This window comes from Calidris pugnax, unplaced genomic scaffold (assembly GCF_001431845.1).
Source record: "Calidris pugnax isolate Ruff unplaced genomic scaffold, ASM143184v1 scaffold54, whole genome shotgun sequence".
Classification (NCBI taxonomy): domain Eukaryota; kingdom Metazoa; phylum Chordata; class Aves; order Charadriiformes; family Scolopacidae; genus Calidris; species Calidris pugnax.
Genome location: NW_015090864.1, coordinates 2,774,065 through 2,795,205, shown reverse-complemented (window position 1 = coordinate 2,795,205; position 21,141 = coordinate 2,774,065). Strand labels below are relative to the sequence as shown.

General features: G+C 37.7%; 1 protein-coding gene across 10 annotated transcripts in view; it reads left to right on the top strand.

Moving 5' to 3' along the window:
• ADCYAP1R1 (adenylate cyclase activating polypeptide 1 (pituitary) receptor type I) overlaps positions 1-21,141 on the top strand; it is a 128,036-nt gene that overhangs the window by 51,385 nt on the left and 55,510 nt on the right. For all 10 annotated transcript variants that reach the window (XM_014945061.1, XM_014945066.1, XM_014945065.1 and 7 more), the window contains exon 4: positions 20,649-20,756. In XM_014945061.1, coding sequence (XP_014800547.1) covers positions 20,649-20,756 — 108 coding nt within the window. The remainder of the gene's footprint in view (positions 1-20,648; positions 20,757-21,141) is intronic.

Genomic DNA, 21,141 nt, shown 5'->3' with positions numbered 1-21,141 from the left:
AATGACAAAGAAACTAATTGGAAATCAGGGTCTATTTTGAGTCCTGTCCAAACTGCTTCTACTGTGACTAGAATTGGTAAAACCGCAGAGAAAAGCAGGTAAAACACATTGTGTGTGTGATAAAAGTTGGGAGATTTCTGCCCTTTTTTCCTCGCAATGTATTTAGAAGCAAGGGAGGGCAGCATGCAGATTTCTGTGTCACCAGAGCAGCCTCTGCAGCAAGCCATTCCTGCTTTTCAGCTGCTAGGAGTATTTCCATCAAAGTTCTGTTATTTGCCTCATACATCAGCTTGTTTTTCTTCTGCTTACCAGCTTTGGGCAAATGAACTGTGTGGTTTGGAGGAATTGAAGAAAGTATGTACTTCAGGCAGTTCTTTTCAGCCCTGGGGATGTGGTTTTGAGACCCTCTTTGTGCATCTCAGAAGATCTTCCCAATTCTTTCCTGTTCCAAAAGTGGCATAGCAAGGACAAAAGGGAAAAAACCTGTTTCTCCTCCCTCACTGTCAGAATGATGTCAGAAGCAGACCATGAGCCTTACTTCTTATGATTATGCAATGACTATTATTTGGATTCAGGAATTCATAGATTTTTCCAGGTCAAAACAGACCATTTCGGCTAGTTTGTTCTTTATCACTCAAATCCAGAATAACACAGGTAGTTGGGGTACTATTCAGATTGAACTCCTCCCCCCTGTCTGTTCCAAATTAGACACCACAGCTCAGAGATCAGAGATAGAGGAAGTCCAGAGCCATTGAAAAGAGTTTTGCATCTCAATGTGGTTAAAATGTATCACCCACTCAGGCAGGAATCCTTTCAAGCACTAACTCAGCAGCAGAACCCAGATACTCTCTATTCTGTTCCCCCAATATTTTTTGTATTGAATCACTGTAAAGATTTTCCCAGGCTCACTGTGCATCTTCTAGTTGTTCACCACGTCCAGTGGCAACAAGTTCCACTGTTTACATCACTTCTATTAAAGAAGTCACATCCCCTCAAAGACATTTATTTTCCAGTGAAAAATTATGGCATATTTCTTTTTTGAAAGCTATTTCATTCTGTGGATGCTGTTTGTTGCCCTTTCTCTCTACATTTTTTGAATTATTGTAGTTATGTTTTACATATATTTCATTGGGACTATGACACTCCACTTTGTGACCGTTAAGTCGTGACCTTCCAGACTCACTTCTCATTACTTTATACTTATTTCAAGTTATATCCTGCCACCCTCATTCCCAACAAAGCCTTATCTCCATTTGTAAAGAATGGGACATCAACAGAGCTCCACCATCTTCTTACTGTTTGCTCAATATCATTAAGATACTACTTATTCTGCTTTGAATAACACCTTATTGCTACCTGCTAACAAGTGGTCTGCAAACATGGGATACTCCACACACAGTGAATTCACACTCTGCAATATTTGGGAAGATACCACAAGTATCTGTTTTCTCCAAAAACACCTTTGCCCCTGGCCTATTACTAGAATGGAGTATTATTCACTACAGCTGAACCTGGCTTTTAGGTTAAGTTGTCAAGCACTGGAGAAGTTTCATTAGGAAACTCCCTGATGAAGTAGTAACTGCCCATAAATTAAGCAGTCAAATTTGCAGTGTTGATTCCTCCCAATTTTCACCTGCTGCAGACAACCTATTTTTCACTTGGGAGAAGTGAAAATTGCCCAACATTTGGGTTTTGTTATTCTTCTGTAGCAGTAAGACTTACTAATGATGGCAGGTAGTGGAGAAATATGTTATTAACTTGTTTCTTTTCAAAGAAAGAGAAACATAGGAAATAACTCCCTTGCTTGTCAGCTGAAAGAAAGAAGAAATCCCTACTGGCTGGTGAGTAAATGTCTGTTTATTCAAGAGCAAGGAGAAGCATAAAACTGCCTCTTCCCCCTTTTGTCTACTTCTGCATGCAATTTTCCATAGAACAATTCAAGATATAAATTTTCTGAGTATTTATTTCTCTTCAGAAGGGTGCAGGGTATGAAATGGGATTGTGAGTTCTTAGAGTCTATAGAGACTCAGGCACATGCTCAAGTTACTATGGCTTAAAACGAAATATTCTCCGGCTCAACTGAACTACAGTAACATCTATAAGCAAGGTAGCTCCATGTTCTGTCACAGGTGACACAAAGTCAAATGATCACATATAAAACTTGAATCTGGGACATGAACAGTCTTTGTGATCTGTATTTCTATAGTATCTTGAACAATAATGTTACAGATTGTGAATCTTATTCCAAGGTGCCCACATGGTGCAAAAAAATAATAACACTAATAGTAGGTTCTCTGCTCCTGTTTAGAGACCTTGTCTTCTTCATTGATATTTCTCTTGCCTAAAAATGCCATGTGGAAAGCAATACACTTTGAAGTCGAAAGAAGAAGAACATCATATGGGTTCCTACATTTTGCAGTAATTCAGCTCTCCTGCCTTTGCTTTGCCCCCTTGCTGTGTTCAGCATCTGTGAACACAGGCATAAACTAAATGCTTCCCTAGAGCTCCTCTGGGTGAGGTCCAACATGAGCACAATGTTGATGCTGCAACTGCAACCACAGGTCATGAAAAGCAAGGCTGGCACTATATTATGGAAAACATCCAGCCCTGATTTAGTGATCTAACGTTTTCCCCTTTTCACTCCCCCTCTACCTCTCATGCCCAGATGTTGTGCTCATTACTGTTTTATTCTTCACAGCACTGTTTTCCTTCCGTCTGCTGCTGTGTAATGCCTATAATGTTGCAGAGACAATGATTGCCTTGAGATTTTGTGTTTGTTCTTTTCCATGGGTTTTATGACAGCTTCTTCCTATTAAACACTTTAAATTCTTCAGGAGCCTTTATATAAGAAGAAATAAGGAACATGTGCTGACCCTGTGTGTCCATCCCTGTTCAACCATCACCTACAGCCTGAATGAAAAAGAGAATTTGAAGAAAATGAAATCTCAGCAGGACCCAGAATCTGACTCCTTTGCTCTGGAGATGGAATTAAATTGATAAAGTGAAATAATGAAAGCCAAAGGCAAAAAAAGAAACGAGGGAGGGGAATAATAACTTCATACTCAACATCTCCAGGCAGTAGAGTCAGGCTGTTTCTTACATTAGTGTTTCCAGTCTCCTTGTTTGAGCTTTTGTCCCTGTTCTAGTGTAGAGCTGCCTTAATTTCTGTTGGACCCTCTTCTAGCTGTCAGCAGTCCTCAAGAGACATTCTGCCTGGTAAGGATCGATAAAGCTCACTGATGAGCTGTATGCACCCTTTTTCATTTTATTTTTTCCCATCCAGACTCTGTTGACCTGTTCCCAACCCTGCAGTTAGGAAAGAACGGCACAGGACTTACTCAGATGCTGAATGACAGTTTCCTGGGTCATGTACACTTGGCATGGGATTCATCTAATTAAATGTTGATGCCTGCAAATGCACCTACACTGCAAATGAGCAAGTCACCTTGCTCATTTTGTAGCTCTGAATTTCTAATAAGCACATTCTGAGACATAATTCATTTCGTCCGTTTCATCTAAGTAGATTATATGATTCCTTTTTTTAGCACATTCTGAGACATAATTCATTTCGTCCTCAAAGTAGATTAGATGATTCCTTTTTTCCTCTCTGGAAATATATGGAAGTAAGAGTGACTGTCTGAGTTGTGTATGTTTACACTGTAGTTGTCTACATTTTATCAGACGTTTTATCCTACCTTATCACCTGGCTCTATTATACTGACTAGATCATGCTGGATGTCTGGATTACCCAACAAATCTGGACCATCATTTTTACTATGGGATGTTTTAATATGTAGGCATCTTCTTTATGCCATTCACATACTTTACTGTAGCAGATCTACTTATACTTGTGTGAGGAAGTTTTTCAATCAATGCTTCCTTGAGTGGTGACCTCAGAATACAGGCAGGTGTTCAGCAGCCTGAACATTCACACTTGCCACAGGTAGGCACTGACAGAGAGAATCTCCCAGCTGTCTTCTACTTTCAGGTAGGCTTGTACCTCACCTAGTTCTGACTCCAAGGGTCTTACACGCTTGTCTGGCTTGATCTGGGATCTACTGACCAGTTGCATCTGATACTGTCCATGGAGGCAACAGATTACAGCCAGTAAATCTGCCACTCAGAGAAATCCCATTAAGACCCCTGGTAATGAAATGCAGAACACTTCTCTGGCTGTAGATTGGCATGATAGACTTTTACCAGCCTGTTATCTGGCTTGCTTTCCACTGTTGGAACTCTAGGATGAACATTTTCTCTCTACTGCCTCAAGAGGGAAGCTGGAGAGCAAGTTAAGCTGTATGGACTCTCCAAGGTAGTTAAAACTTAGGTGAGATAGTCATCAGCCTGGGAGTGGCCAGTTAAGATGACTCAGAGAAAAGATGCAAAAATTGCTGTAATGGAGCAGAAATTTCTATTATCTGCTCGGGCTGCTTGAACAGATTCAGCAGTGTTTTGGTGGTTTAAATGAGGACTGCCTCCTTTGCAAGCCCTGATGATAAATCTAAGTTTAGTCATCGTCTCAGCATTTGCTGGACTTCCATTCAGATGGGAAACGAAGGGAAGGAAAAGTACTGAAATTTAACGTCTAAAGCCCTGAAAACATTCCATAGCATATGTATGAGCTACTATTCCCATCCCAAAGTATATTTGTTATAATAATTTCTACCTGGTTCTCTCAAAGCTATTGCTTTTGTAACCTCCAGAATTGCCAGGAAGTCCTTCTTTAATAACTGAGGGATATAAGTTGAAAGAAAATAAAAGGTGGAATGGAATTTTTCCAGGCACCTGGGTAAGACACTGACTCAGATAAGATTTGTTTCTGGGAGCAAGACAGAACAAAAGTATTTTTCCACAAGAACTTTAGTAACTGAAAAATGCAGGTTCAGGTTAAATTTTTAAATAATTTAGGCAGAAATATAATGACCATTAACAAATTTGGAAAATAAGAATGTATTGACATTCCACAATAGGACTTGTTTCAGAAGCATTGTTAATTAAATAAAAAATATTGCTAATTAAATTTCATAAGGGTTAAAAAATTAAAAAGTGTTAAAATTTAAAATAAAAAGCTAAACATACAAATTCTTATCTGGCTGTCTAACTCTCTGCATTTTATATCAGTCAAAAAAGAAGTACAAAACGTTACTTAATTGAGCAGTATAGGTTGGTGGTTTTTTGTGGTGGGTTTTTTTTTTGCCTAACCATTGAAACAAAATATCAATTATTTACACAGTTCCTCTTGTGAGTTCCTTGTTTCTATGGTGACAGCTAGTTCATTAAAACACACCACCTCTCTTTTTCTTTTTTGTCCAGAGTTAAATAGTATCAAGAAGCTCTGTCTTACCTTTTGCTATGTGCAATGGAAAGCTGATCTAGAGTATTTAAATAGGGACATCATTATAGTATATGCAGAGGCTATTGGTGAGGGTTTGCCCTGTATGCTTATTTACTTGCTTTCAGGGTTTTTGATTATTTTATTTTATCTTTTAAATAACCATTTTCAAATGCAAAGTGTAGTAGATGCATTTACAATGGATTTTACCTGTTGGGCAGGGGAATTATTTTCATTCATTTTGCTCCAAGCTGCAATTATGAGCATTATATATAATTGTGCACACGATATACCAGGACACTGCAGTTAAAAAATGAACACTGAATAGCAGTAAAACTTAGGCAATAAAACGAGTGATGGTCTTTCCCATGCTGCTGTGATCTTTTGGTATCTTCAGAGTCATGGACAGCTGTGATAATTTAGTTTTTTAATGTCTATAGTACAGTAGCAGAAAAGATCCCCAAAAGACTATTAACATGTCATCTGAATTATGACTGAGTGACCATCTATGATTTTAGCATGATTTTCCTCGGATCTTTGCAGCTCCTTTTAAATTGTGTTCTTGTGCTGTATCCCACCAGGTAGCTCCTGCAGTCTCTGCAGTCTTCAGCAGAACTGGAGACATTTCAGCTGAATTAAAGTCTTTCCTTACATGCAAACTGTATTTTAATGAAGGTCCTAAAAACATATTTCTGTAAAAATGCGTGAGTCGGGTATCAGACAACTGGATATTCTTTTAAAAGAGAATTCTGTGCAAATGTTCTTTTGTTCCTATTCCCAAGGCATATTCTTTGGCTGGCTGCTTTATTTTCTGATAAAAGTGTCTTTATTGCATCTTTAGATTGTTAGTCTTGGTGAGAAAAACACAGCAGTTAGAGAGTGAATTCGATTCTTGCTGGAATCAATGGCACAGTTGGCTGGTTTCTAGGATCTTTATTTCTAGCAAAGGAACATAGATTAAGACAGAACTGATTGACTTTGAATTTCTCTGCACTGCCAGTGACTAAATTTCAGGGAAATCCTGAATGAACTTTGAATGTAAATTGCATTCTAGTGTCCAATAAGTTTCTGAAGCAGAAGAATTAGGGAATTACTTTGGAGTTTTTTAGGATCAGATTCAGGTGCACATAAACAGCACATGCCTCATTAAGGTGTCAAGGCATCCTGACATGGGGCCTACAGGAGGTCTGTGTCTATCTGGACTAGCAATTTGATCCTCTGAAGCATCTCAGATTGCCTTAAAAATTTTATGAAAATAAATTAAATCCTGACAGTAGAAATACCTGATGTATCTACGAAAAATTCCACGTTCAGACTAAGTCACCCAGATTCCCTCAACAATCAGTGATGAAAAACAGAAGACTTCTGAGTGCGGATCATTACCCACAGACTTTTATTAGTGGAATTACTTTCACGGTATGAGTAAAAATATTGATTTTAGGGAAGCTGAAACACTGGGGAAAGGGACTTATTGTATAGAGACAGATATCCAGTGCCATTTGAGACATTTTGGGTACCTGAGACACCCACATAGGACTGGAGGATGTGGCACAGACGTATAGGAGTAACAATATTGGAGTAGAATCAGGAGGTCTGGTGGCCCTAGTGACAAGCACTGAGGCAGCTGAACCCCCGCTCTGTTTCCATACAGACATGTATATTCAGGTTTCTTAATCTGAACTTAAAGGATTTACTGAATCAAGGTGGTTGAAACACTGGCCCAGGTTGCCCAGAGAGGTGGTAGATGCCCCATCCCTGGAAACATTCAAGATTGGGTTAGATGGGTCTCTGAGCAACCTTATCTAGTTGAAGGTGTGTCTGCTCATTGCACGGGATGTGGACTAGATGGCCATAAAGGTCCTTTCCAACCCAAATCCTTCTATGATTCCATGAATTGTGATTGATAGAAATAGGCAGAGAAGCAGTCAAGTTTCCTAAGAGAGATGGCTAAAAAAAATAAAGGAAGGGTTTTTTTGCTGAAGAATGTTAATCAAACTACAGAAAAAAATGCCTATCATCTTTTGGCACTGGTTGTAAAGAGAGAGAAAATTAAAGTGCTAACATTAAATATTCTGAGCACTGACTAACAGAGGCATGTTTGGTTGTTTTTCACAGAGAAACTACAGGGTTACTGTACACACACATCCACAGAGTTCAGTTGTATCAGATGAATTACTCAAAGGCAAGGAAAGGACAAGACAGCAATAATTTATGATCTTTGCTTCAGCTCATAAAAACCTAGAAGGATGTAAAAGATACTGGTACATAAGCCAATAGGTGATGAAGACAAAATACAAATGTTGATCTTTTCTATAATTCCTCAGGTTTGGACTTCTGTTGCTAAAGAACTAATAAAGTATGGCCAGTGAATATAATAGGTTCTACCAATACAGTTTGAAAGTAGGATTCTTGTTTGTGTTAAGGATATGTTTTTTCACCCTGATACGATGAAGGCTTTGTAGTCTACCTGCCAATTCCCATTCTATCCCACAACAGCCCCCCCTATGTATGATGTTTCTTGCTACTGGTAAAGATAATAATGATCCTTGTGACTTCTTCTGGCTCTGTGTTGGGAGGAAGCACAAAAGGGAGCAGAGACACTAGAAGAGACATAGTGTGTGGCACTGGTTTTTCCTCAGCTGACAGGGCTATGAACTTGTGGAATGCACAAAGATTTTCCAAGAAAAGTGGAAGCAGAGAACAGTGTTCCAGCCTGGGATCTGCTGCAGAGAAGAATGACCAGATTCCCTGCTTCCTGGGGATCTGCTGCAGAGAAGAATGACCAGATTCCTGCTTTTACTTACCCATGTGGTCACCCAGTCTGTCATTTACATTAGACAGCAATGACAGTCATCAAGTACCATGTAGTGTCCTTCCATTTCTGCCTTGGTTCTACTCAGTCCTTCATTCAGTCTCTCATTAAAGGTGGATTGAACAGGCTTGGCAGTGGCACAGTCCAGCCTTCATTCAGTCTCTCATTAAAGGTGGATTTAATAGGCTTGGCAGTGGCACAGCCCAGAAGTGAGCTGGTTGGACCTTATTTTCAGAGATATAATGTGATTTCTGTGAGCTTACTTTGAAGGTGGCATTTTTTTGAACTTCCTGGGTTATTCTTCTGTATACCTTGATATGAAGATGAGAACAATATCAGGTCAGGGGGAGGTTGCATAGAGACAGTATGGAGTTCTTCTCATGGAATCTGAGATTTCTATGCCACAGATATTTTTATCTCAGCTATTGTCCTGAAGCTGCCTTCACAGTCAATGGACAAAAGTTGGCTTTTTGAGGGAATGACTCATCAGACCTTTTTCAAATGTCTGCTTTCAGATGAGAGACGTTGTTGTTTAGAATTGTCTATTTCTATATATTACTACAAACATTTGAGGACTATTGAAATGTAGATATTGGCAACTGGTCTGTTGAATCCCACTCTGGCAATCACATTTGCCAGTTACTGCTTGCTTTGTTAATGGCAATGGTTGCCTGTACTTAGACCATTAGCGGGAGAACAGTAAATGTGATGGGAACAAGAAAGGGTTATAACCAATTCCAAGGGCTTTCTGTTAATAACTTCAATTGGAAGATTTTGTGTACACTCTTAAAAATACCTTCCTTTTCACCAATGCATTAGTTTTCCGTCACATTCTGACATGACATTTTGTTATTTAGAATGACTCCTTTTGGTATCTGTGTGTATTGTAAGATCACTTGGAAAGCTCCAGTCATGGATCAAGTGTTGTCACACCAAAGACTCAAGATAGTCTTCTCAGCCTGTTCTTTAGTGTGAAATGTTTTTTTCTTATGAGACTTCACCAAGCATAGATACCCTCACACAGGTGACTAATAACTAAAATTGTCCAACTCCCTCACACAGGTGACTAATAACTAAAATTGCCCAACTGTACAAGTTCATTGTTTGTTTCAGCTTATTCTGAGCTACATCCACTACTTCTTAATATACCTTACAAACTTAAGCCAAGAACTTCATTACAGGAAACTGCCTACTCAATAATATATGCAATTGAATAAGTGTAATAATTTGGACTCCTGACAGATTGTGCATATTGATTTTTCCTCAGCAAAATAAAACTGAAGAACAGTAAGTTAAATCATCTTCAGACAGATGAGCAAGTTACAGTACTATAACAAGTTATTAACTACTCAGTCTGCTAAGTGGTAGCAAAATGTCTGTATGTACTCCTCTCACCATGGCAAAAATGAGATAATTCAGTTTTACTTACCTTCAAAAGTAGAAGTGCAAAGTATCTTACATACATAATAACATCTTAAATATTGACTCCCTGAGACCTTACTAAGCCCTATTTTTTTCGACAAAGTTCTCCATATTTCTACTTCATTAGACACTTAAATTATGCCCTTTTTTGTGTGTTGGAAATTACAGTGGATCAGATCTCAATTTCCTCTGCAGGATGCTGAAGAGATTTAGAAAGTGGAGACAACACCACAGAACTGTATTTAGGGGAAAATGGCCTTCTTAGGAAGAAAGTACATCACTAGATTTTAGACATCTATTGTTATTGTTATTGTTATTGTTATTATTATTATCCTCCTCTTCATCACCACGATTATTAATATTATTAGCTAGTCTGCCAATACTTCTTGTACAATTGGTAGGTACTGAGATTTACATTCAGTTTGCACGTTAAAATGCCTAAATTAAGGTGTCTTAAAATGCAAGCTGTGTTCCACTCAAGATATATGCATAATCTCAAAGAGTTTAGCTGCCTGTTTCACTTCCCAGCCCAGGATTTCCTCTTTATCCATAATTCACATATGTCTTCTTATTTTCTGCTGGTGGTTTTGTTTTGTTTTGTTTTGTTTTGTTTTTGTTTGGGTTTGTTTTTGAGTAAACCAAGTGGAAATCTTACCCAACTAGCTTTGGTAGGTAAGGCATATATCTGAAGTTTGATGGTGCAATTTTCACCCTCCAAGAGCAGATAGTTGAGTCTTGTGGACAAGCACCTGGAAGTCCTCCTCTTATTGATTCTTTTCCTTGCCTTTCTGATTACCCTAAAAGCCATTTCAGACTTTCTGAATGCCTGCCTTTCCCCAGCAGCTTGCACTTCTGATAATCAAGCCATACATTTCATGCTCACACAGTTCCTAGAATCGATTGGTTTGTTTCCTTTACAGAAAAACAAATCAAAGGAAGCACAGTGAAACAATGTAACTAGAAATCACAACCAAAACAAAAGGCAGGGTTAGAATAATCCATAATTGAGTGAGTAACTGGGGCCTGTGTGAAAAAAAAACTACTGGAAATAGAAGTCAATGCACAATGAAATGCTTTAGAAGAGAAAAATAATTATTAGAGTGTGTAACAAGAGTATGCCCAAACCATGTAACAAGAGCAGAGCCAAATTGAAATAATGACCACAAACAATTAATTAAAATGCACTGAAGGACTGTTGTATACATTTTGAGAACATGCCTCATCTTTGGTCCCAAGACATGAAAGTACTTGAATCTACTCCAGGTTTTTGGTCATACAGCCAAATGACTAATATAATTCTACCCCTTCTTTTCTAACCTGCAAAATACTTAAAACAGAACCCATTATTACAGTAATTCAATAAGCTAGAACAAGATTAAATACAGTACTCCCAGTCAGTAGAACTATTTCATAATTGTCTTCATACAGGATATGCCGGAATCACTGATTTGTTTCCCATTATTCTTCTGGATTGAGAAGGGAGGGGGGAAGCATCAACCTGCCCCGATCAAGTTGTACATCTTTATATATCTTTACTTTTGTCAGGAAGGCGTCTAGTAGCTGGGAATTTACTGAATAACAATATTGTTTCCTTTAGTCTCTTTCATAATGACCAAAATTTTCCAGGTGTTTGCAAATCCTTGTAAGGCTGGATTGTATTTAATTTTTGGTGTTATTTTTTCTACTCTCTGAATACATTGCAGGCAGTCAGAAAAGTTCAGTATGAAACAGGAGACGTGCTCTATTAAATTCTGACATAGTTATTAAATCACACCTTGGCTTCAAGATTTCTTTTTCAGTTATTGAAAAGCTTGAAGAAAATACAGCTTCTCCTTCCTGTTCATGAGTATGAAATGTAATGTGTTAACATGCCTCTTAACAGAGTATGAACTGGCTTTTTATAATGTATTTATTTCCTTCATTTCCTCCACTAGATCATAAGGTCCCATGGGCTCTTAATAAAGAATTGCTTGACTCACCACTAGAACAATATCCAGGAGAGATTATGGAATTTGCACACTGAAAGAAATTAAGTTATTTAATTCAGTCATTTCTCATTCTCAGATTTGAAGGAGTAAACAAGGAATAAATGCTTCTCAAGAGTATCCACACTGGCGTCACTGGGGTTACATCAGAAATTAATTTGGTCCAAGACCTGTTATAAGTTGTCTTCTACTACAGACGTGCCTTTTCCACAGAGATACCTCTATTTATAAACAATAGAAAAGCAAGAATGTGGGGAGGACAGGAGACTGAATATGAAGGGTCGGCTTGCTTCTGAGCTCTATTACAACTTTTGCTCTGGAGAGTGTTTAACTTTCAATGTCAGTATTTATATTTTGTTTTGTTTTGTTTTCCAGCAGTAAAAAGAGCAGAAAGCCTTCTTATCCCTAGAGCTACCATGAAACCTAAATAATGATCATTTGTGAAATCCTTTGGGGGGACTTAATATATGTGTAACGGAATTTCATAAAAGTTCTGAAATTATTTCATATAATTTCATATAAGTTCTGAAATTACCATATAGATTTGAGGTCAGTTGCGATTTTCAGTGTCCAAGCTGTTAAACGTGTCTGTTTTCTTTGATCTATTTATCCTTTAAGAAACAAGTCAATATTCCTGACAAATGTTATTGACAAAGCAATTGTTGACCTCAGGCTTTGCCTGAATAAGTCTCATTGAAAATCTGGTTCTACTGTGGTGGGATTTTTTTAAGATTGAAGTGTAACCCCATACCCAGAGACTGTTTCAAGGTTTGTGTCCAATTTCGGTCCCACTTCAGTGTTGTTGTGAGCTTAGTTAGAAACTAACAAATCAAAGGAATACGTTATCTTTTTTTTTTTTTTCTTTAGTGATAGAACAGATTTGAAGCCCTGAATTTATTCCTGGGAAACCTCAATGCTCAAAAGACCTGCTACTAAATCTTCTTCCATGCAACTAAATCCTCTCTCCATTTTCAAAGGCATGCAGACTCCAAAACACCCAAAATACATGCTGAAAAAAATTCTACTTTCTCTGTATCCATGGCAACTAGTTGTCCTGGAGATCTTTACAGATGTCTTCTTCACAGGCCCATAAAACTCATAATGGGCCAAATATCACTACTCTTCATGGGTGGCAAAAGTGGCAACAAACTGCTCAGCTATAGAGTTTGGGAAGATTCCTTAGGCACAGCCCTAGTTGAAAGCTGGTGTTCACTGTGAGGAACATTAATACTTGTAGGGAAAAAGATATTGTATATAATTATTTATCTATTCTATACATATAAATATAAAATATGTATTTATTTCTATCCAGATCCTCTATTACCCTAGCCAATTGTAGGCTTAGTTAATATTGTTAAGTGAAACTACTCAAAAAGGCAAAACACAGCTGATAGTGCTCCACCCACCTGTCCATCCCTTTTTATGGGTGGGCTGTGCTTCTGAAGGGGAGGATCCATAAGAGATGTGATAGAGGAAGGTAAGGCTTTGTGAAAGAGAAACATACCTTTCTGGTTTTTGCTCTGTTGCATTCTTCTCTAACTCTGCAAACTTCAGCTGGTGTTTTTACAGTGCTCTTCCCAGAAATGAGCTCAGTCATTTAAGGATTAAAATTTGTAGCATTGTGACGTATGAAAAGCCTGCTAGGCACTGGTGGAACAACCTCCCTTTCCCCCTCTTTCTCAGCTTGGAGAATTAATGGAAGATAGAGTTGATAAGGAAAAGTGCATGATCCCTTCTTCTCCTAAGAAGGAAGGGAAGTGAGTCAGAATGATGGGAGGGGGGGGCAGGAGGTAGAGCAATAACAATCATTTCGGCTGTCACTGGCAATAGAAGAAGTGAGGGGTTCTGCCTCCAGCAGTATCCCATGATCTCACATAACCCATGTCCTGAGTGATGCCAGATGATGCTCAGCTGGTGAGCTTGGCACTGGCTCAGGTTCTGGCAGCTTGGAGGTGTCATTCTGTCCTCCAGCAGTGTTGGAATAAAATCTCCCAATTTTTTGAGTAATTTCACAGAGCCTTTCTGCCTCCAGAACAGCAAAGTGGTGACTTTCTCATAGACAAATAATCAATCTTTTTTATTATATTTAAAGCAAGTTTAAAAAAAACCCAAAACAACTACCTCTCAATTTCCCAGATTATTGGCTTTTTATTTTTCTGTGTAATTAGACAAAGAAATGTTCCAAAGATTCTGCCAAACTGAAGTTTCCCTTTAAAACTCTCCAAAGCTCACCTAAGGCTAATTGGTTGGCAGCACTTAAAGGATTCTGGAGATTTTTCTTGGATGAGGTTTTCTTGGCAGATAAAATGCAAGAAGAGCAATAAGGGTGAGCTTAGAATAAATATCCTGTGATTGTAAAAAATTAAATAGCTTTAAAAGAAGAAAAAACATTTATACCTCCCTAATTATAGAGAATAGCTCCTGCTATTTGAAGACTGATCTCTGCTGTGTATAAAATGTTCAAGGAAAAAATTAATAATTTGGTTTTAACCTTTCCCTTTGAGGTGTGTTTCATGTGACATAGACAGGAACCTCTCACCTTCTTGAGAAGAGTAGTCCTAATGGTTGAAGTTTTGCACAAATGAGAAGATCATCATTCTCTTCTCACCTCTGAGACAGATCATGGTCAAACAGTGACTTGTATGTGTATTTCTACTGACTTTTTCCCTCACCAAAATGTTAGAATTAAGGATAGGATTCTAATTTATAATCTGAGTGGCTCAGTCTTGAGGTGGTCAGAAGGTGAATCAAGGTGTTTGAGTGATGCAGAACATCCAAACCAGCTGAAATTCTCTCTATTGAACTCTGGTAGAACAGACTAGCTCTCAGTTCTAAAATATACAATTTATGTTTGGCAAATGCAAAGCATATGCTCTTAATTTATTGAGGCCTAAAGCCTACTCTCTTCAGCCCATCTTTTTCAGTTGTTGTGCTATAAAACCCATAATTCCAATCAAAGAAAAAACATTGCTTCTCTCTCATTGATTTTTAGTTTTTAATATGATATAGGATTAACTTGGGACATAAGAAGTGAAATATCTCAAGTAATTTTTTCCAATTCTCTCTGTCATAACTTAAGCTGATATTTTTAACAGTTCTTTGAAAACAGTGCTGCACTTAGTACAACGTAGATCTCTGAAAACGTCATCCCATAAAACAACTCACTTTGCTGATAGTGATGTACAGTAGAAAATGCTATCATAGTTTATATAATTATCATGACATAAACAATGGATTCTAAGTAGTCATAATATAGCATTGCATAACTTTATAGCAGAGGCGGCAGTTATTTAGAGAAAGGTAATGGAAAATATTAAGGTGGGCCAACTTCTGGCAAGTTTGACCACAGTTTATTTTTCTTCACATACAGCCCTAGCTGAGTCTCTTGGACTACACAAGTGGAATTCTTCTGCTCTAATTCTGTCTGGTTTAAGCCTAAAATTAGGCTTGCTTTTGGTGCCTTTCCTAATCAGTGGAAGAAAATACGCATCTCCAGCAGTTAATTTATCTTAGAAACCCCCTAGCAGCTCCCTCCAGAGATGCCTGTTTTCCTTCAAGCACTGTAAAAGAAATGTAGAAGAACTTAGCTCAGATTTACATTTATAATATTTTTACTCTTAAGGTGAATGAGTACCATGTTAGACAATGCAAGGTGCATCTTGGAGGAGCAGTAGCAAAATTTTGAGTAAAGGAACATTCTTGTGGGATAGCTTGTGAGGATTGCATATGCTGAAAGAATAAATAGACTTTGTTTAAAGAATTCCAAAATCTGTCAGGAACAGAACTGGGAAGGAAAAACCTCTCCTTTTTTTTGTGCTCAGCTTCCCCTTGTACTTTCATGCCTGCCTTTTATATAAGACATTTCAAGGAAGGAATAACTTTTCTTTTTCTGTGTGAATGAACAAATATTCTCTTCTTCTTCCTTTAGAGTTTTTTTTCCCCCTTTGTGGGTGTTTTTTTTTTCCCTTTTATGATTTATTCTTGAATTTCAGATGATATTTCTTTTCTACTCCTTTATGGCCTGGACTTTCAAAAGAGGCTGTTGAGTCTGACAGTGTTATAAATTTGCTGCCTAACTCAAAACACCTACAGAACCACCATTTCTGTAATAGGAGCTCCTATAAGATACCTTTACTTTGAAATGTCAAATACTTTTGGAAACCTAGGCCCTATAACCAGGCCTTGCTTACATCCTTATTTATTTTGTATTTACCTAGATTTATGAATGAACAGAGAGCACCCATCTCCTCCCTCTGAAAGGCTTTATATGTAGTATGCCCTTTAAAAGTTATTGTGCGTCGCATAATTCAGTTTAATATGCTGGCTTATAGCAATACGTTTCCTTTGATATTACTCTCCTGAAGGCAATATGACCTTGAAGGTGATATTTTAAACTAATAAATGAGGAGAGGAACTGAAAACCAAACTGAGTGCTGTAAGCCAAAAGGATGGATTTTCATCTCAAGCTTTTACTTCCCTACATGAAAAATACAGAAGTCTAAAGTTCATGTATTTACATTTTTTCTTGATTTCCCAAGATTTTATGCAAATTTTTGTCTATTCCCTTTTGTATATGTATGACTCCATAAATCACTTCATCCATTGTCCTGTCATTCCTTTTTTCACTTCCCCTACTTCACCCCATAATTTTGAGATCACTGAGTAAAGTCAGCAACATTTGACAGAGGTACACTAGTCTCAAAGCTGCAAAATCCTATATGTTTTGTGAAAACGGTGTGCTGGGTACAAGAAAGATGTTCAAATAATTATTTTCATGCAGAGGAGGGTAGGAAGGACTTATCCACTTTATTAAGAGAATGGAAAGAGTGAGCAGTGAATTAGTACACAGGGTCTTGCCATCTGAAAAACATGTCTTTGCTTTTGCACCCTCTCTTGCCAAAAATTTAGCAGCGATGAGGAGGCAGCATGTTGTGCTAGGGACAGGAAAATGACATGGGAGGTTGTTGTGGGTACTGTTGAGAGGTTTTAAATATAGAGAGTGTAAATGAGAGTATTGTACTAGAGGCACCGTGAGAAAATAGGACAGGAATCTATAGAAGAAGAACAGCTTGTACATGGTCCTGGTGACATAGTGACTCTCTGGTGGTGGAAGATAACAGGCTCTATTCGCAGTGGATTTAAAGTGAGGTCCATTCTTTGAACTTGGTGAACTCCAGCTATGGGGCTGCCTAAAGTCTGGTTTTATATCTAGCCATTATCAAAACTGGGTGTCTCAAGACAGCCCTAGACAGAGGAGGAAAAAGAAGATAAGGGACTGTAAGCAGTTTCAGAAGAGCTCTTTATCACTCTTATTTTGCCAGCACGGACTACTTTATTTATGTTTTTTTGTTTAACTTTTTCCTTGGTGCTTGTCCAGACATTTGAGGTAAAAAGGGAACATTTCAGCTGCCAGGAGTATCAGGTTAGAGAGAAAATGTTTTGCTCCGAGTGGCTTAATTTGAAACAAAAGATGGGAACAAGGCTTGGGTGAAACTCCACAGAGGGAGGATGACGAGAACAGTTTTAGTGCTAGATATAATTATAAAATTGCATCAAGATAGTCTGGAATGGTAAATACCCATGGTTTCTTCCTTGATATAAAATTTGGCCTTTCTCTGAAAGAGCATTTCTTTTCCAGTGGATGCCAAGTCCACTGACAAACTGAGATGAATCCCACAAAGTTTACCAAACATGAATTTCAGTCTGCAGGTTGCAGTGCAGACATGGGAAGGGAAGGCAGAGTTTGTGCTTTCCGTAATGTCCCCTCTTTTCAAGACCATTCATTAGCAAGACCACCACTTTTCATAGAACTGAATCATAGAATTGTCTAGGTTGGAAAGGACCTTTGAGATCATCGGGTCGAACAATAATTTTCACTCTGGCCCACATAAAATCTTATTCTTTAAAAATATCTTTTGTTATTACTGATTTCTAACATGCTAAGAACTAGGGAAATTTGCCCACTAGAAGCTGCACTTTGCTGCTTACAGTGTCTACAGTGAGCTACCTCTTCCAAAGCTACCTTGAGCATCCCTACATCACATGGCAAAGGAGACGTGCCATTCGTGCCAGAGGGAACCCCACTGTGCAGTTTCACACTCAAGTCACATTGATTTCCGTGGGCAGATTTCACCCAGCAGGAGTTGCTGGCTGGATCATGGTTTACAAATGTAAGAGGGTTGTACATACAGGTCTTTATTACATTTGATTTTTTTTTTCCATTCTTTTCCTTGTTCTTATAAATTGTTTGTTTCAAATATGCTTTTCCAGGCAGCAGCAGGCAACGTTCTTGTTGATTATTAATTCTTTCCAATCTCCTTCACTCACCTAATTCAACAATTCAGGCAAATTACTTGACTCTCTTCTTCCCTACCCCTATTTTCCAACATCATAACATCAGTGGTTTCTAGCACAATGAACTTATGTCTTTTAAAATGGGGCTGTTTTTTAGTTTTGCATAGTGCTTCTTCCCTACCCCTATTTTCCAACATCATCACATCAGTGTTTTCTAGCACACTGAACTTATAATGTCTTTTAAAATGGGGCTGTTTTTCAGTTTTGCATAGTGTTACCAAAAAAATAAAAAAAAAGATAAAAGCCACCTGATATAACTGAATTTGAAACACAGTGCTAGGAAATATTTATTCCGTGTCCACACTTTCTTTTCTGCAGTATGAGGATTTCCTTGCTTTTCTCTAGGCTGGCTTGTGGTATCTATTGCTATGCCAGTGTTTAGAAGACAACTGATACTGAAGTAATAAGAAAAATAAGAAAGCTTTCCCTATTCCTACCAAACTCATTTAATCTAAGGGAGCAAGGAGAGCAGGTGGTTCTCAGAAGGTCTCATTAGCCACTTTGACTCTCTAACACCTCTTGTAAGCAAATGTCTCATTACCGTGGATATTTACATATCCTTTACTTTCATACAGAGTGCCATAGATCAGTGAACTATAAACCTATTGCTACACATCTTCATATTTACATGGTAAATATGGTTCCTACTGAGTGGACAGACACTAGCTATCAAAGACAATAAAATCCAATAGTCCTCAATGCGATCTTGATTTTCATCTTTAGTACACTGATTGTATCACATAACTTTTCAAACCCCAGCCTTTAAAACTTTTGGAGATGTTTCAGTGAATCACAATATTCATACAATGAAATCCCTATCTGGCAAAGGAAACAACCTGGGGTAGGAGTGGAAGAAAGAGAGAGGAGGTAGAAATGTAAAGGATTCCTTTTTTTTCCAGCTCCTGTGATTAATTAAATAACATTTTTGCTGTAATATTGTATTCTGGTGGGTCTGGCAAAGCTGAGGGATTTTTAGCTAATAGGATCAGGACTTTATATGGTTATTAAGTTACATGATGTGATCTGATGCTGCATCCTTTAATTTGAAAGAATGATTATCAACTGCTTATCATATGCCATCATTATAACATCGTAAAAATGTTGTTTGAGACTGACCTAATTCTTCAAACACTGCATCACTCAGACCTGCCCTATCCAGCACACATGGTAGTAACTGGCTTATTTTTTGTGAGAAAACATAGGGTTTCATTTGCTGCCACTGAAGCTGGTGGGGAAAAAATACACTAAATCCAGCCCTGTGACCATACATTCCCCAGTGGTGAAAATCTGCTGCTATCACTAAAGCTGATAAAGCCTACACTGTTTTTACAAGTTGATCACCCAAACCTTATTGTGTTGTACTTATGCCAGCCTGAAATTATGATATTTTGAAGTATTATCTGCTTTTACTGAAGATCATATTTTCCCTGGTACATAGTCAAAGGAGGAGTATATCAACAGAAAACCACATAGAAAATTGTGGAACTTGGGGCTTTTAACAGCTGATAAGATTATGTGTTTGATCTCAACATCAAATGCAAATAACCAGTGGAGATATTTAGATTTAGTTTTTTATTATTTTCCTGCTGAGATAGTGAAGGAATCTCAAATGGGGATCATCTAAGTAATTTGTTTCAGACATTAGTAGGAAATTTGGGAGATTACTCTGAGTTTTTCTGTACACAGTATTCTAGGTTTATGAGATAGTAAGATGATGGTTTACAAGTTATGGAGTAGGAGGAGGAGGAGTCATGCATAAGTAACTGCTTCTTGAAAGTCAGTCACAGTTTGCTGTGTCTCTGACAGTGACCAGAAAGAAGCAGGAGCTGGGCTCCTTGATTGGATTTACACTAGCACACAGGACCTGATTTTTTTTTTAATATCTTTTTGAGAAGACACCTCCCACACCCACAATCCCCCACCTCTTCTTTCTGCACGCTTATAACAGGAGGTTTGTTCTTTACCACTCAGGTCTTTAATTCAAAGCTTGTTGCCGGAAGCCTAATTACTGAACAGTTGTTAAGGACCTGATTCTGTCTTTAGCTTATGCAAGAGATCATCAGAGGTCAAAATCATCCTTTTGACATTGTGATTTTACATTCTCTAGAGCAAATATGTTGAAATATTTACCTTAGTTCTTTACTAAGGAAAGACATTTATACTTCCAATATTTTTTTAAGAAAATGAACAGCATGGAAGAGATGAACTTCTCTCACGTATCCACAAAACCTGCTGTAGGATGAAACAGAATCTGTTTTTCAGTTTCCAGTCATCTCTTAGAGTCAAATTCCAAAATGTTCCAGTACTCAAACTTTGACAAGCATTAGAGCCAACAGAAATTTATAGAATTTAAATCAAAGATGCCTAAATATTTAACTCAGTTATACTGAAAGACAGTGAGATGATATTAAAATGTAGCTACATGGAGGTAGATTTCATGCTCAAGGGAAAATTTGTTTCTGGTGCATGTTGGAGTGATTTAACTGGACTATTAAGTGTCATCTTCTGCCAGGGTAGAGTCTGCACAGTATTGTGCCACATAACTACATTTTTTATGGTATTCCTAGGAATGAATGTTGTTTTATTCCAGGGAAGGTTTATTAGAAAATGATACTATTAATTATTATAAACAAGCATATTTTTATGGGTGAAAGAAAGAACTAACTATAAAGCACAATAACTGAGTGAAGAAATGAACGGATTTCCACCATTAATTTATTTTATTCCTCTTTCTCTTCTATAGGTTGCCCAGGAATGTGGGACAATATTACATGTTGGAAACCTGCAAGTGTGGGTGAAATTGTCTTTGTCAAGTGTCCTGCACTCTTCAGATTTATCATCTCTGAAGATGGTAAAGTATTTTTTCTTTGTTCTTTGCTTTTTCTCTTTGTTAGGTAAAGCTGCATGACCATCATGAATGTAAAACCTCACTTAGATACTCAGTATAAATGGAAATAAAAAACTCTACAGATGTAACTATTTTGACATAGTTATTAATATTATCTAGTGTTTTTTAATAGGAAGAGTCAATGTGGAGACTACTGTTTACATGATACCAAAAAAACCCTTGTCCTTTCTTGATTTTATTTTTTTTTTAACCTTTGAAACACATGAAAATTTGCCAGGTAAAAAAGGAGAGTTTGTGAACAGGAGGAAATAACTAATAAATGGTTCACAGCAGATGTATAGATTGATTCCATGTTCTCTTGAAATTCCTTTGTGGTTTTTCCCATGAT